Source organism: Xiphophorus maculatus, chromosome 14 (genome assembly GCF_002775205.1).
Source record: "Xiphophorus maculatus strain JP 163 A chromosome 14, X_maculatus-5.0-male, whole genome shotgun sequence".
In the NCBI taxonomy this organism is placed as follows: domain Eukaryota; kingdom Metazoa; phylum Chordata; class Actinopteri; order Cyprinodontiformes; family Poeciliidae; genus Xiphophorus; species Xiphophorus maculatus.
Genome location: NC_036456.1, coordinates 4,305,884 through 4,321,457, shown reverse-complemented (window position 1 = coordinate 4,321,457; position 15,574 = coordinate 4,305,884). Strand labels below are relative to the sequence as shown.

Sequence of the window (15,574 nt, the reverse complement as noted above, 5' to 3'; positions counted from 1 at the left end):
CTTTTTATGGTGGTTGGCAAAATGCTGATGTTATTGCGCTCTCTATTGCGCAGATCATTTGCCCGTTCACACAGGCAAACACATACAGGTTGCATATATTTGGAAGTGTGAACGGCCACGGCAAAAAAAATCTGATTTGACAAATAGTCGGAATTGGGTCACTTCAGGCTGCAGTGTGAACGCAACCTTACTATTGGAGCATCTAGTATCCACTCTTATCGGTGGCTATGCTAACTAGCCTGAGCATTCGTTGCAGGATCTGCTGACAGGGAAAAGCTGTAGCAGTGAATGGGGGTGAGGGAGAGTGGAAGGGTGTGAGCAGCGCCACATAAGATTGTGATTGACAGCACTAAGACCCACCTCCTGACTCTGATTGACTGTTTCTAGTTAGCACTGGGAGAAAGCAGAGGTGCTATTTTTTTTCCCAGATTATCTGTTTCATATAAAGCTGTCTTGACATAATTTCAACAAATATGTAACAACAAAAAAATTATAAAAGTTATATACTGCTTCTTTAAAATATTTCTCTACTTCAGTTGCCAGAAATTTTTTTTTACCTGAAATGTCAATCTTTAGATGACACATCATACAATGCAGAGAAATAATTTTGTGATTCTGATAATAAACAGTATTTATTTTCTTTCCCAATATTGAACAACTAACATGTGCATAGTTGTGCACAACATCAACTGGTGTTAACTAAACAGTGAGGGAGTCCCACAATCAGAACCACTGGGGATCGATGTTGTTAAGCCATACTGTTCCTGATTATTATATATAAGCCCGTATCTCACCTTAACTTCATTAAAGTTTAACTCTTTTGCTGTATTAAAAGTTATTGACACACCAAATATATTACTGAGATTTATCTGTAAAATAACCTCTGTACCACTTCCTTGTAAAATATTAAAAATAGACGAACAATAAAAAAACTGGAACAACCACATCAGAGACGATTCCAGCAATCACCAGCTGTTCGCACCCTTTATCCATCGCATGTGATGTAACACTGCGAGATATGTTTATTCCTCCATTGACATAAGCTAAAAATATGCTAACAGTTAGCTGTAACCATTCCGCTGTAGATATTAAACTATTTATCTTGCTTTAGTCACCTTTATCTCTTTTATTAATGAAATGGCATCTTCAGGGATCCCTTGACCATATAAAAACCTGGCTTAAATTTAACATGTTCTTCCAGAAGGTTTGTTGTCTACCTACACAACTTGCATCTTGGTCATTGAAGCTGGTTCCTCCCAGGTACCCATCTGCTTTAACATTTGAATTCTGAGATTCTGACAGAGAAAAGTTAGAATTCTGAGGTTGAAGTCAGAATTCTTTTTTTTTTCAATGACCCTAATCATCTTCTGCAGATGAAGTCTGTGTTCTGTCTGAGAACAGACACATATACCAGTGATACTCTAGAGGTTTCTGTTTTTCCTTCTCCAGTCCACAGAGTGGACTGTTTCTGAAGCTAAAACTGCTTAGTAGTGTGTTAATGTTAAAAAAAAAGATTTGAGATCCAAGTTTAACCTGAGAGGGAATGATCTGCATGAATTGTGGTCCACTCAGCTTGGTGGCAGGGAGGTAAATCACTGAATGTGAAAGAAGGAATCCCAGAGTTCAGCAGTGCTGCAGGCAGTTCCCAAAGCATCAGTCAGTCAGTTATACAGAGTGAAGATCTTTAGATGGCATTAGAGCTGTTACTTCAGTCTGATGATTTCCTTATACAGTCTGTGGGATCAGCGTTACTAGAACTGCTTATAGAGAGCAGTTTTCAGTTGAAGTGAGCCTCCATGTCCAGGTACATCTGGAAAATGGGGAATAATGTTGAAAAGTTCAGTGTTTTTTGTCATTCATGATGCAGCAGTGTCTTAAGATGGGGACATGTTGCCATGCTGTCCAACACATTTGGAACAATGACCTATGTGTTTGAATCAGATGTGCTGTCCTCTCCGAAGACCTCCTCTCCTCCTGGTCAGGCTCAGAAACCCAACAGTTTCCTGTTTCGCACTTCTTCTCGGAGCAGCATCAAACCCACAGGCACACGCCCGCACACCCCTACACACACGCACCCTTCCCAGCTCTGCTCCTTCTACAGCCCCATTAAACTCCTCTTGCTTTGCTTCTGGTTAGGGACCACGTTTACTCTGGGAGAGTCTGGCAGGAGTGAATCTCGCACCACTCTGCGTTCACCAAAGGAGGAGAGAAAAGACCTCACACAACTACGCAAGGTAAGCCCTGCTGCAGCACCACTTCTTTGTCATGTCTTCAGACTGGTGGATTACTGAAGATGTCTTCACAGCTGAACTTAGAAGCAAGTCATGGAGCCCTTGAAGGGGACATCCACATTCCTGATGCTAATCTGAGACAAGTTCTAGTCTGATACTTCAATAAAGTTAAAGGTTTAATATCATGTAAAATCATATTATGTCATTTCCCTCATCTAAAACATACCTGGAGCGTTGCCTTGATTCTTTCATGTATGTTTGAGAAATCTCTTAATCTTCATGGCAGCCATTCAGCTGTGCAAAATGGCTGGATGAACCTAGCCCCACCTACGTCTCCTCCTCAGAGCTGCAGTTTCCAAGCTTCCCAGAACGCAACTCCCCCACTCAGCTAATTGCTGTTGGCTAGTCTGAAGGAGTAAACATCTGGTGGAACTGTGCATCTGCTGAGCTCATTATAGGAGCTACTTCTCAGTGGTAAAGATGTTGTTAAAGGGTTAAAATAGGAGCCATGTTGTGATGACTTCCTGAAGGTGGAGTTTCAGAAAGAGCAGGGGTTTTTAAAAAGGCAGAGGCCCAATTTCAAGGCATTAAATAAATTTTTTTAAATTACCTATACAGTGAACCCTCGTTTTTCGCGGGGGTTACGTTCCAAAAAGAACCCGTGATAGGCGAAATCCGTGAAGTAGTAACCTTTATTTTTTTTACAATTATTATACAATGAAATACTCTTTTTACAGGCCCAAGCATTTGTTTAACAAATAAAAGTACTGTATTAACTTTTTTTTAATATTTTACAAATAACTACTGTACTGTAAAATAATAATTTTAATCATCAATACGATCTGAAGGCTTCAAATTGTGGAGATCAGCACCACCCCACTGCGACCCGAGTCATTGGATTAGAACGGGAGAAAATGAAAAATGATTATGAAAAAAATACAAAGTACAGTAGCACAAATAGTGACTCGTGTATTTCACTGCTCTTCTGACTGAGCCGCTGCATCCTGACTCTGCTCTATAGTGCTTTTTTCTTCTAAAGCCCGCGGTGCAGGTGTGTTTTTTCGAGAGAAGAACATAGTTATCGGTAGTTGTTGTCGCTCTTTTTTCTTCTGGGCAAAAAGATTCTTGAAATTGCAAGAGAATTTGCAAACTTAAATTTGGCAAGCTGTTTTACATACGTGTACATTTTAAACCGCGACGTTATTGACACACAAGTAGAGAAGAAGCGGAGAGACTGTTTAGCCAATCAGAATGCAGAACACAATGCACGATGCGAATCCGTGACGCAGCGAGACCTTGAAAGGTGAACCGCGATATAGCGAGGGTTCACTGTATATCCCCCTGAAGCCCCGCCCCTGGTAACCACACATGTGCAGATGTGCAGGTGTGTCAGTCAGCCTCTCACCCCAGATCAGGAGGAGACGGTGGCTGATGTTCAGAGATTAGCTCGGTTTCTCATGTCCATATTGACTGATGACATCTGTCTGATTTATCGATGTAGCTGTTAGCTGTCATCCTCTTAGAAATCCTTGTTGCACATAAACATGGAGCCTAACTGTGTCCTGGCCCTCAGACCTTAGAGTCTCGACTGAAGACCAGTCTGCCAGAGGACCTGGGCGAGGCTCTGTCCAACGGAACCGTCCTCTGCCAGCTGGTCAATCAGATCCGGCCTCGCTCCGTGTCAATCATCCACATCCCCTCCCCTGCAGTGGTGAGTGCTGATTGGCCCATTCCTGCCTCCTTCCTCTTAAACTCCACTGCAAGGGCTCAGAAAGGTGACATCAAATGTTATGTTTCCTCTCCAGCCCAAACTGAGTTCAGCTAAATCTCGACTGAACATTGAAAACTTCATCACTGCTTGTCGCAAGCTGGGAGTCCCTGAGGTAAGGAGCTGTTCTGTTTTGGGATCAGTGTTTACCTTTCTAAAGCATAGGAGAGGAGAGGTTCATGTGCTGACAGCATCTGTTGGCGTGTCTGCGTGTGTGTGTATCCTCAGGTGTGGACTGACTCTTGATGTTCTCATCAGTCCTCACCTGACTGCTGCTTCATCACTGTTTCCTGATGTTCTAACCATGTTTCCCCCTGTGTGTGTGCGTGTGTGTGTGTGTCCAGTCTGAAATGTGTGTGTGCTCTGATGTGCTTCTGTGTAAGCTGCCCGGTGTTCTGCGCTGTGTGACAGCCCTGTTGGCTGTGGAGGAGGAGCGCCCCCCCCACCACTGGGCCCCTGCATCTTCAACTTTCTCCTCCTCTTCATCGCTGCTGTCGCCAGACTTCCTATTGTTTTACTGCTGCGTCATGGCACTCCTCTACGCCGCCTACTGCTATCTGCTCACCTAGTGCAGCACCTCAGAACCCTGGAGCCATGTGAGCAGTGTATGTGTGAAATACACACCATGACTGTAGAGCAGAGGCCCTCGACTGCTCTGACTGCTCCGGCTGCAGCCATGAAGAACACTGACTGGCAGGATGGATGGGGAGACAGAGCCAGATGGAGCTGTGATTCTATAAAGCACGGCATGCTGAGAAAAGTTGCAAGGTGTGTCTGAAACAGAGCTTGTTGGCAGCACAAAGAGAGGCTGGAACAGAAAAACCAGATCTAGCAGAGCTGCAGGAAATCCTGAACGTTATTTAGTAGATCTATCTGAACTTATCTGATATGATCTGAGCAGGTAGATATACATGCACTCTGTGTTCAGGGCTGTTCTTTAACCGCTTCAGCTCCAGTTGGAAGCTTGATCAGAGGCAGCTCACTCTCTGATGGGTTCATTTTTCAGACTAAAGGCTGTTTGTCCTTTCCTTCAGTGCGTCAGTGATAAACATGCTGCAAACCCAGCATGTTCAATATTTCATTTTTCCTCTAACGATGCGGGTCAGTTTGTTGGAGCCCTGGTGGAAATGTGTAAAAGCATCAGGATAAATGGATCTTTTATTGCAGTAGTATAAACTGACATTCTGGAGAAATCCAACTTTTATTTTGAGGACATTTATCCATTTATTAGTTGTCACCATAACAGCAACAGACAAATCATTTCCTCCCAGTCTTCTCCAGTAACCTTTAACAGAATACAGTTCTACAGACAGAGGGATCATTTCAGATCTCTGATCATTTCTCTCTCTCCTTCAGATCAACCCACAGGTTCGCCACAGGGTTTACGTCACCATGGCAGCAGGTTGACCTTGTGTCTGCTGAACCATTTCTGTCTCCATTTGGATCATTGTTCTGTGGAAATAACTATCTTTTTTCTTCTTCAGGTACACATTATCACATTTTTTAATTTCAAATGTTAGCTCATGATGTCATGCACTCAGTTTCTAGGCTCTGGACTACAAATGGACCCAGGACATCACAGGTCCTCCACCATGTTTAACAGCTGGAATGTGATTCATTTTATAGCAAAGTGTTGTTCCTGAGAAGCTCGGCCTCATTTGTCCAAAGCTCAGTCCTGCTTAAAGTCTTTGCAGAGTTCAGCAAACTCTACATGTTAGTTAGTGATGGTAGGGCATCACTAACTAGTGATGCCCTAACTAGACCATTGCAACCATTAGACAGCAATCTAATGGTTGTTATAGAGCTTTTGACTTGTTTCTACCTCCATCTTCATCCTGCTCACTGTTTGTGGTGACCATATGGCTCCTCAAAAGAAATGGACCTCTGTGTCACATCATATGTATTCCCCAGGGAAACAGGAAGTCCTGAATTACTAACTACAAGTTCCCAGAAACTCTGGTCAACTTAAAAGGTTACATATGATTTTTTTAAAAAGAAGAAGCTTAAGTTGTGTTCATTTAAAAATATCATCAGCAGTTACCATAACAACCATTTGTAATTTAGACCATTATTTCTTAAGTGACTGAATAAATGCACCGATTAAAGGGTTGATTTTTCTACATTTGTATGTGTGAGATTATGCTGCTGCAATAAAAGATGTATTAATTTGTAAGCGTGTGACACATCAGGCCCAATTCATTTGTCGAGTTCTTCTAGATTATTCTGATTCTACCAGCAGTTTTAGGCTAAAGAAGTCCCAGTTTTCCATCTGATTTGATTTGTTTTCATTTTTCCATGCAGAGAGAACGAAGATGTGATATTTATGACTTATTGGGAACATTTTCTTGTTGATGGATTTTAAAGTTTTTGAAAATGGTAATGTCGCTAAAGGCTCCAGCCATCCTTTCTATGAAACAAATACGCAATATTAGAGTATTTATGTTATTCTCCTAGATCATAATTAATCTGCATTCTGCATCATAATATAAGTGCATGAAAGTCATGACAAGATGTTTATCCATTAGAGTTCTTAGTGAGATTAATACGTAGAGCTAAAGCTCTACAACAATGACATCTACTGTGATTTTCATCTCACAGTTCCAAAACCATATTATGCTGATTAATGCAGCTTCAAGTTGCAAAAAACTACAACTTGAGCCATGCATCTCCAGGTGTTCCAGGTGTTTCAGGTGTTTCACATGCCCTGTCTCATCTGGAAGCCTCTGTGATCTGGTCACTCTGTGGTTCTGGAAGTCAGCTGAACTCTTTGTGCCTCCAGAGGAGCTCCAGCATTTCTTCCTCAGTTTCCTGAACTGTGAATGTGATTTTTAGCCCTTCGAAAAATGCAAGTTCAATGTTGGATGTGAAGTGTTGGTGTGTGCCGCTGAATGTGCCGGGCAAAAAGTGCCCAACAATGAGATTGGTTTTATGCATGCTGTTTTACGTGGGAGCAACAGATGGCTCTGTTGATCCATCAGCTCTCTCCAGTCGGTACAGAGCCTTCCAGGAAGTTGTGTGTGTGAAGTCCTTGTTGTTGGCACTGGTCTGTTTGACCTGCTGACTTGTATAAATGTAAACGGCTTATTAAATTATTGCATTTATTTATATTTATTATGATTTACTTTGGTTTGTGTGGAAGCAGCAGAGGCTTTCTGAGGAAATTAGTTCAGAAATTCAAAATTGCAGCAGATTAATATTTAATTATTATAAGTTAAGCTAACAGTGAACCTTTGGTTTTCTCTTGGCTCCACATCTACCAAACCGCAAGACAGCCTCTGCAGCTTCCAGCACACAGTCACCCTCTGTTGTCTTAGCTCATATAGAAGGTCAGGGCCTGCAAATAAACTCACATTAGAACTCATTATCATGTGGAGCGTAAAGGCAACATTTACTGCAGGATTCTAGAAGATTTGGTCAGAACAGCTTAAACTGCAACTTTACAGAAAGATGGAACAAATTGAATGTCTAAATAGAAAAGTGCAAATAAAATTAATATTAATTTATTCTCAAAATATGTCCTCTGATCTTTAACTACATATATATATATATATATATATATATATATATATATATATATATATATATATTTATATTGAGAACCAGGTTATTGTGGAGAGGTTGTCAGTCAGTATCTCTCACCTGCTGTAGATGAATGGTAGAAGGTAGTCTAGGTTTACATCCCTGCTTCTTGCTTCAATCACCTCCACTGGGGTCAGTGACATGTTCTCTACTGCAGTTAAGATGCTCCTCATAACCACAACTTCCCTTTATAGTTGAGAAAATAAGGTCATAAACAAATGGTGGCAGATGACCATTTTGCATGATCAAAATTCAACCCCTTAATAGGCAGTGATTGACATTTTCAGCCGCTTTAAACATCTACCACCATCCACTTAACTTCTGAACCTTTCAACAGTCCAGATTTTGCTGCTCTGCACACCTTCTGAACAGGCTGTCGGCCTTCCACTGGGGAATATCTCACAAAAGCCCCCTAATGCCCACCCAGTGCTGCTAAAAATGCGCTCCATTCATATTCAGTCATTTCTGTGTTCCAAGAAAAAACTAATTAACCAAGAAAACTGTTGTTCCAGTCTGAGGTTCCTCCACAACCTCACCACCAAATGTTGCTGCAGAGCATTAAATTGCAAATGGAAGCTAGAAGAAGACTTTTTTTTTTTGCCCTTTACTGGTAGTTGAGACTTAAGTCGCTCACATATAGTGTACAGCAGGGGTATCCAAACATTTAGACATATTAGCTAAAACCAAGTATTCAAGACCAGCAAAAATGTTTCTATTTATTAAAAATTAAAACTTAATTAAAATTTTAATTTTCTGTGTCATCAAAGTAAATCACTCATTAAAAATGTGAAAGGTTTAATTTTTCTCCTTTTAAAAAGAGAGAGGCCTGAAATATCTCACATTTTGGTTTTGATTTTTATTCCATTTTCCTGGTTAAGAGAAAAACATCTAATGTATTCTCCAGCAACAAGTGCAGATAGGATATTTAATAACAGCACAAGGAACAGACACTCCTGGAGTACAGCCTCTGTAAGAGAACATGGCAACATTGTGTGAATGCTTTGTTGTTAATGCCCCTGAAGTTCAAATCCTTTTTGGGAAAGCTGGAAGTGTATCAACAACCCAACCTCAAAATCCAATCCAACATTAGATAACCACAACTGCCACATGTCTAAAACCTTGTTTAGTTACAGAAACCTATTTGTATCACTTTAACTGTACTATACTGTACAGTACTCTGCTATAGTTAGAGAAACTGTTACACAGGTTCCTAATGGTAGTTAGCCTAGTGCTAACTACCATTTTGTGCTATCAACCATTTTGAGAGCACCGTCTGGAACACAAGCAATCCCAGATCTGATTCATGACTTCCAAAGCATAGTGGCATAGTGGTTTTTTGTTTGTTTGTTTGTTTTACTTGCAGCAACATCTAGAAGATTTATTTTAGAATTGGTTTCTCATTTTTTTCAGCTACCTGGAGCAAACATTAAATCTTCCTGCAGTTTGAACCAAACATTAGAGAAGAAGAAAGGGCCCCATATTACTGAGAATTAGAGGAAACCCAAATGAATATTAGGAGACTGTTTCTCCAGTCTCCAGTTCACCATTCTAATTTATAATTTTTTTTTTACAATATTTAATTTTTAATGCTTATTGATTGATTGATGGGCATTTAAACTGGTTTAACAGTTATATGAGCTCTATATGAGGTCACAACTTCCCATCTGTTGTATTAATCTGCTGTTATGAGAATGATTTCAATTCAAATGTATATTTTGAGTGAATACTGGATTTGCAAAAATTCCTTTACTGGGTTAGACCAAACTATATTTCTACATTTGTTAGTAAAACAGAAATATTGTATTTTATACATAACACTCTTTTTGACTGTAAATGACTGTTTTCCTTTCTGGTGTAAAGAACTGATTAAAACTGAAACTTTGACCCTGTGCTTTGTTTGTGCCAGCTTGCTGTCGTGCCTTTGCTTAATCAGCGATGAGTTTGTGTGCTCAGGGTATCTGCAGTCACCTCAGCGTCCCGCTCAGTTTCCAGTTGCCTCCAGGTCCTTTTATTAGCTTTTCATGGACCTTCATCAATAGACCTATAGTAAGCCAATAGCTGATGCAATTACCAGAAACAAATTGGGTTAGAATTTCCTTGTTTTATTTTCCTCAGACTGACATCTCCAAAGCAAATCTAACAATGAAATAAATCAATGTGTATTTTTTTTCCCCTCGTTATTTACAGCTTGGTTTAGGATGGTAGAAATGTCTGTAAAGCTGTGTGCTGAGCTGGATGTGGGGGTGGGGGGACAGATACCCTGAAGTGAATCCTGTCTGTTCTGTGCTTCACCTCCTTTAAAAGCTCCTGTGTGCTCTCCTAACAGTAGGCTTCTCATCTCCACTTCCTCCTGGCCAGCGTTTGAGCAGGTGAGTGTGCTGAGCCAAGGTCAGAGGAAAGGTCGAACACAGCCCTAAGGTTTGTACTGCTGCTGTCTCCACGTCAGTCTGCCTGCTTCACATGTCGGGTTGTGCGTGTGTGTGGGGTCTGTACATTCTAACAAATACTGATTCCAGGAACACATGAAGTCTGATGCACTACACCAGTTTAGATGAAAGCTATGACCAAACTAACTTTGGTCAATGGACATATTTGATGGAACAAACATGTCCATTACATGATGACCCTCAAAGGTTACTCTTAGAATATTTAGTCTGCAGCAAACAGGAAGTTCAGACTGATCAGATCCAGTTTTTTCCTTCAGTGTAGTAAATAAAGTGTTGCAGTGTTATTACACCATAACAATTGTTATGGCGTATAACCATAACTATATTAAAGGTCAAAGGTGTTTTCACACCTGCAAAACAGAATCTAAGCATTCAGTTGATGGGTTGAAGTGATGCATTGATGACTTCAGGATCACATGGGGTTAGCAATAAAAGTGGACAGTCTGGTCCTCTGTGGTACCTGCTGGCCACAGGATCTGAATATGAACATGATCCGGAAGACCTACTGGGCATTTGGACCGGACCGGGTCTCAGGTCTGACTGACACATGCTGATCCAGGATGTAGCAAAGTGCTGCATCAATAACATGAATTGCTTCTTTGAAAGTATGTGGAAAAAGTAGTGGTTTATAGTCTGGAAATTACAGTAGTTACAGTTTTTCTTATTCTTGTCTTTTTGTACATTTCTCCAAATCTGCATAACATTATGCTAGTTTAATAACTGCAATTGTAAATTTCACCTGTATTTTATGGTTATCACTACAGAAAATTGTTGTTGGAGGGCCAGACCAAGACAGTAGAAAAAAAATTACAACAGCATTTTGGGGTCATATTAAGATAAAATAAAAAAATGAAAAATTTCAAAAACAGAGTTAAAATACAACTTTAATCTTGTAATTCTTACATTCTTCAATATATAGCTATATTTATATGAGTGTATATCTCTATGTATATACTATATATAGATACAGTATATATGTATATATAGCCCCAAAGAGTGGAGAAGCCCCAAAGAAGCGTACCACCCAGACTGTTGCATGCCCAGAGTGAAGCATGGGGGTGGATCAGTGATGGTTTGGGCTGCCATATCATGGCATTCCCTTGGCCCCATAGTTGTGCTAGATGGGCGCATCACTGCCAAGGACTACCAAACCATTCTGGAGGACCATGTGCATCCAATGGTTCAAACATTGTATCAGGATGACAATGCACCAATACACACAGCAAGACTGGTGAAAGATTGGTTTGATGAACATGAAAGTGAAGTTGAACATCTCCCATGGCCTGCACAGTCACCAGATCTAAATATTATTGAGCCACTTTGGGGTGTTTTGGAGGAGCGAGTCAGGAAACATTTTCCTCCACCAACATCACGTCATGACCTGGCCACTATCCTGCAAGAAGAATGGCTTAAAATCCCTCTGACCACTGTGCAGGACTTGTATATGTCATTCCCAAGACGAATTGACGCTGTATTGGCTGCAAAAGGAGGCCCTACACCATACTAATAAGTTATTGTGGTCTAAAACCAGGTGTTTCAGTTTCATTGTCCAACCCCTGTATATAATAAGGTGTGTTCCCCAAAGCCTTTATGGCCTGGTGTGGCCCCCCATGACAATTTTCTTTTAGCACCTCTGACTAGAGCAGCAAAGTGGCACCCACAGAAAATGTTTACTTTTGTATTTATTTATTGAGTTTTACATTTTTGTCTATATTGAAGGTAACTGTCTGGCTTTGTATGATATGAACATGGCTGTCTGTTCATATTGGATGGCCATTGTTATGGTTATCTGTATTAACCATAACAATGGTTAACTGTTCTGAACAGTTTGCTTTAACATTGACCCATCCTGTACAGACAGCAGACACGCAGATGTTTTACATTTACTGAGAAAAACCTTCAGTTCCTAACATCTATAGCGTTATTATTATCCAATGATAACATTGATTTGTGCTTGTCCAATCATAATTAGTGTTGCTGCTACAGACTATAAACAAATTCCAGATGATGAGCTGTTCCTTGTGGGTTCAGAAGTTATGGCGAAATGAGGACAGATCTCAGGAATGAGACATATCCTCATTAGCCTTCACCCATCACACTGGCTAACACAGACAAATTAGTTTAAACTATTTAAATGTTTTTATTGTGCATTTCATTTATTTTACCAGAATAAATGAAATGCGCTGTGATGGTCATGCTGAGGACTAAGGCCTCCCTTTGTTCTCCATCACACCAGTGACACTGGGAACCAGAGACCCCCCCTGTTCTTAAGAACAGTTCAATTAATTATTATTATTTTTAATTTAACCTTTATTTTACCAGAATAAACAACCTAATTAAGATTAAAAACCTCTATTTCATTAGTCCTGGCCAAGAGGCAGCAACAAGCAAAACTGATGTTGGGCAGAGACAAATTAGTTTAAACTATTTAAATGTTTACATTGTGCATTTCATTTATTTTAACAGAATAAATGACGTGCACTGTAACGGTCATGCTGAGGTCTAAGGTCTCCTACACAGCCCACGGTTTGCCCATGTGTCACCACTTCTGCCTATTTTATTATTATTATTTAAATCTTATTGGTTTTAAACATGTAAGAACAACAATGAAACGGACAAAAGCAAAGCAACAGGTGCTGACATCACACATTTAGTAAGAGGGGTGGGGTGGGAGGACTATCAGGAGAACTCTGTCTCAAAATACATAAGAAATGGCTGCCAGGTGATATTGTATAGTTGAACGGAGTCATTGACTGTATGTTTCAAATGTTCAAGCTTCAGATGAAACATGACATCTTCTACCCACTGCTTATGAGGAGTAGCTCTCTTCCAATCAAAAAATATTAGGGGTCTTGCAAGTAGTGTAACAAATGTTATGACATTAGCCTGTTGCGTTATTATTGGTGTAGCTGGAGGGATAACCCCGAATAGAGCAGTTAGACAACTTTGACCAATGTTCCTTTTATATATAAATGTAATTGTCCTAAAGACTGACTCCCAAAAGGAGTGAAGCCTGGGGCAAAACCAAAATGCCTGCTTTGAGAAAGAAACACTAATTATCGCTCCAACCAGAAATTTTTCATCCAAGTTGCTCTGTTTTTCCATGTATCTGAGTGAGCGCGTAGTCCCTCCTCCCCCCTCTGCTTGTTTCAGAGGGAAGTGGGAGTAAGATTCATTTAATGGCTTTTCATGTCAAACCTGCAGGCAATAAACACTCACATTTGACAGCTTGCGCGGATGGCTTTGGTATACAGTGTGTACCAGATTGAAATGACATGTTTTGATGCAGATTGCCACAGAGTTCTCTTTTTTTTAACACATTAACTTCCCCATGCTCTTTATATCTAAACCCCAGCTATATGCATCAGGCTGCAGAGTAGTTCAATCAGGGGTATTCTGTTATTAAAATGAATCCAGGAGCTAGATGTAGAATAATGCTCAGCCAACACATATGCAAGATGGAAACTGGGATGCATTCACCTCACGCTCTTTACCTTGCTCTATAGCGTTGAAAGGGATTTATTTTCAGTTCAGCTTATTTAGTCAATTCACAAAAATTCCCAGAAAAAATCTTATCACTTTATATTAAGTTTTTGTAATAAACTCCACTGCTGTAGCAATGTATCATAACAAAATTTAACTTGGATAAAGACAGATCTTATTTCTGGGACTTAAAGAGTCAATTCTTTGATATCAGATACAAAAAGTCGCTTAGCAAGTCCAGCGTTCATTTCAAATGAAAGAAAACAAATCTAGAAATCAGTCTAGACTTTCGTAATTATCATGACCTCTGAAACTTAAATCAGTGCCAGATTTTTCCATCTCTAACAGTTCCTACAATAAATGATTGTGATATTTAAAATCATTAGAGATAACCATAACAATGACCATCCAATATAAAGCATGCTGGGAAATAAAACCCATTTGTACTATGTTCTGGATGTGAAGCCATAGTTTTCTAGCAGTGTAGCTGTGACACTTGAGATGGATGAAATATTTGTGCTGCTCTAAAACTAATCTGCATCCTAAAAAGTGATTGCTGCAGTTAAGATATTGACAACTTAACAAAAGCCCTCTTAGAAAAATAAACCCTATTTAAAACTTAATAGTGTTTACAATTATTAAAATGACATTAAATGATTAATTTTTAAAAGTAATTATTTTTTGGTGACTAGATTAATTATTCGGCCTATGCTCTTTGCTACAGAAATAATAATTTAGTTGCTGTTTGACATTTTATGCCACCTTGGTTTTCATAGAGATGTTCTCATTGGCAGATGTAAGGATTTTAGTTGTTTCAGTCCTTGATTTTTTTTTTTTTGCCTTTGTTAAAATATTCACATTTTTGTTGCATAGTAGCATCTGCCTGCGGGAAAAGCACATGATTTTATACAGAAATGGTAGGGAAAGGAGAGTTTATATTTCCTGATAAAAATCATAATGAATAATTCAGTTACATATGAATTCAACTGAACCATTATGCAGCTCATTTAATTTAAAAAAAAAATCAGTGAGAGCAATAATGCTCTAATAAACTATTGTTTATTCACATGTAAAATTATTCAGAGTTTTACTTTAAAAACTCTTATTCCATGAGATGGATGGTAGTTGGACACATGTAAAATTCATTCTCATCTGTTGAACTAATACCATTACACAATATGATCTATTTAGTTACATGGACTCTAATTAGGCTCAATCTATATTCTGATGGAACTATGGTTTCACATGTTAACATTCAGATTGGAGTCAAAGACGATGCAGAGAAAACACCATTTGCTCTAATTCTGCTGCACATTTTTTACCTTAACCAATTTCATCTTTTGAAAATATTTTTTTATAAACAGAACAAAAAACCCAGGAGAATTTAGATTTTTTCTTCCCTCAGCAATCCAATCCCAGGTTGCTCATGTTGCCAGCCACGTCAGTCAAATCTGATCAAACCCATGGAGTCCCACAGGAACAGACTGATGTAGATTTTCACAGTTGAGCTATTAATAAATAATAAGTGTGGATGTTTACTACAAAGCTGTGATGATATTAATTAAATCATGAATTATTAATTCTGGTGAGAAGCAGGGGTAATGGAGCTACCTTTCAATCCTCAGCAAATTCAGAAACCCACTGCATGTTTCTTACATGTTTACTATTGTATCCCCGGCAGGACTCCTTGTGTTCACCACAGCTCATCCTGGAAGACGAGGGCCTGAGCCGACTGGGCCAGACTGTTCAGGTGCTGCTGGAACTGGCAGATGGCTCCCGAGGGGCCCCTAAGCAGGAAACATTGACTGCTGCTGGCTCTACTCAGAGCCAATAGCTGTGTCAGTTAAAAGTGACATCATCCAACCGCCAGCCATCGCCCTTAATGCGTTTCATCTTAAAACCTTTTATACATTCCAGTAACTTTATTGTCAGTGATAAATCCATCTGCAAACACATGATGATGAAATAAATCTAAACAGATCAAAGTATGGCGTCTCATTTCATATGGATCAGAGATAAGATTCCCATGTCTGTACTGTAATGTTGGGGGACAGAGTGACGTTTAT

General features: G+C 39.6%; 1 protein-coding gene across 2 annotated transcripts in view; it reads left to right on the top strand.

Annotated features, from left to right (window-relative positions):
• LOC102218210 (leucine-rich repeat and calponin homology domain-containing protein 4-like) overlaps nucleotides 1-15,493 on the top strand; it is a 72,043-nt gene extending 56,550 nt beyond the window's left edge. Inside the window, exons 14-18 of one of the 2 annotated variants that reach the window (XM_023346035.1) lie at nucleotides 1,942-2,043; nucleotides 2,137-2,234; nucleotides 3,805-3,942; nucleotides 4,037-4,114; nucleotides 15,190-15,493. In XM_023346035.1, coding sequence (XP_023201803.1) covers nucleotides 1,942-2,043; nucleotides 2,137-2,234; nucleotides 3,805-3,942; nucleotides 4,037-4,114; nucleotides 15,190-15,342 — 569 coding nt within the window. In that variant the 3' untranslated portion in view covers nucleotides 15,343-15,493. Of the gene's footprint in view, nucleotides 1-1,941; nucleotides 2,044-2,136; nucleotides 2,235-3,804; nucleotides 3,943-4,036; nucleotides 4,115-4,343; nucleotides 7,530-15,189 lie in introns of those variants that run through there. The other variant, XM_014472072.2, reaches the window with a different exon arrangement.
• The last annotated feature ends 81 nt before the right edge of the window (nucleotides 15,494-15,574 follow it).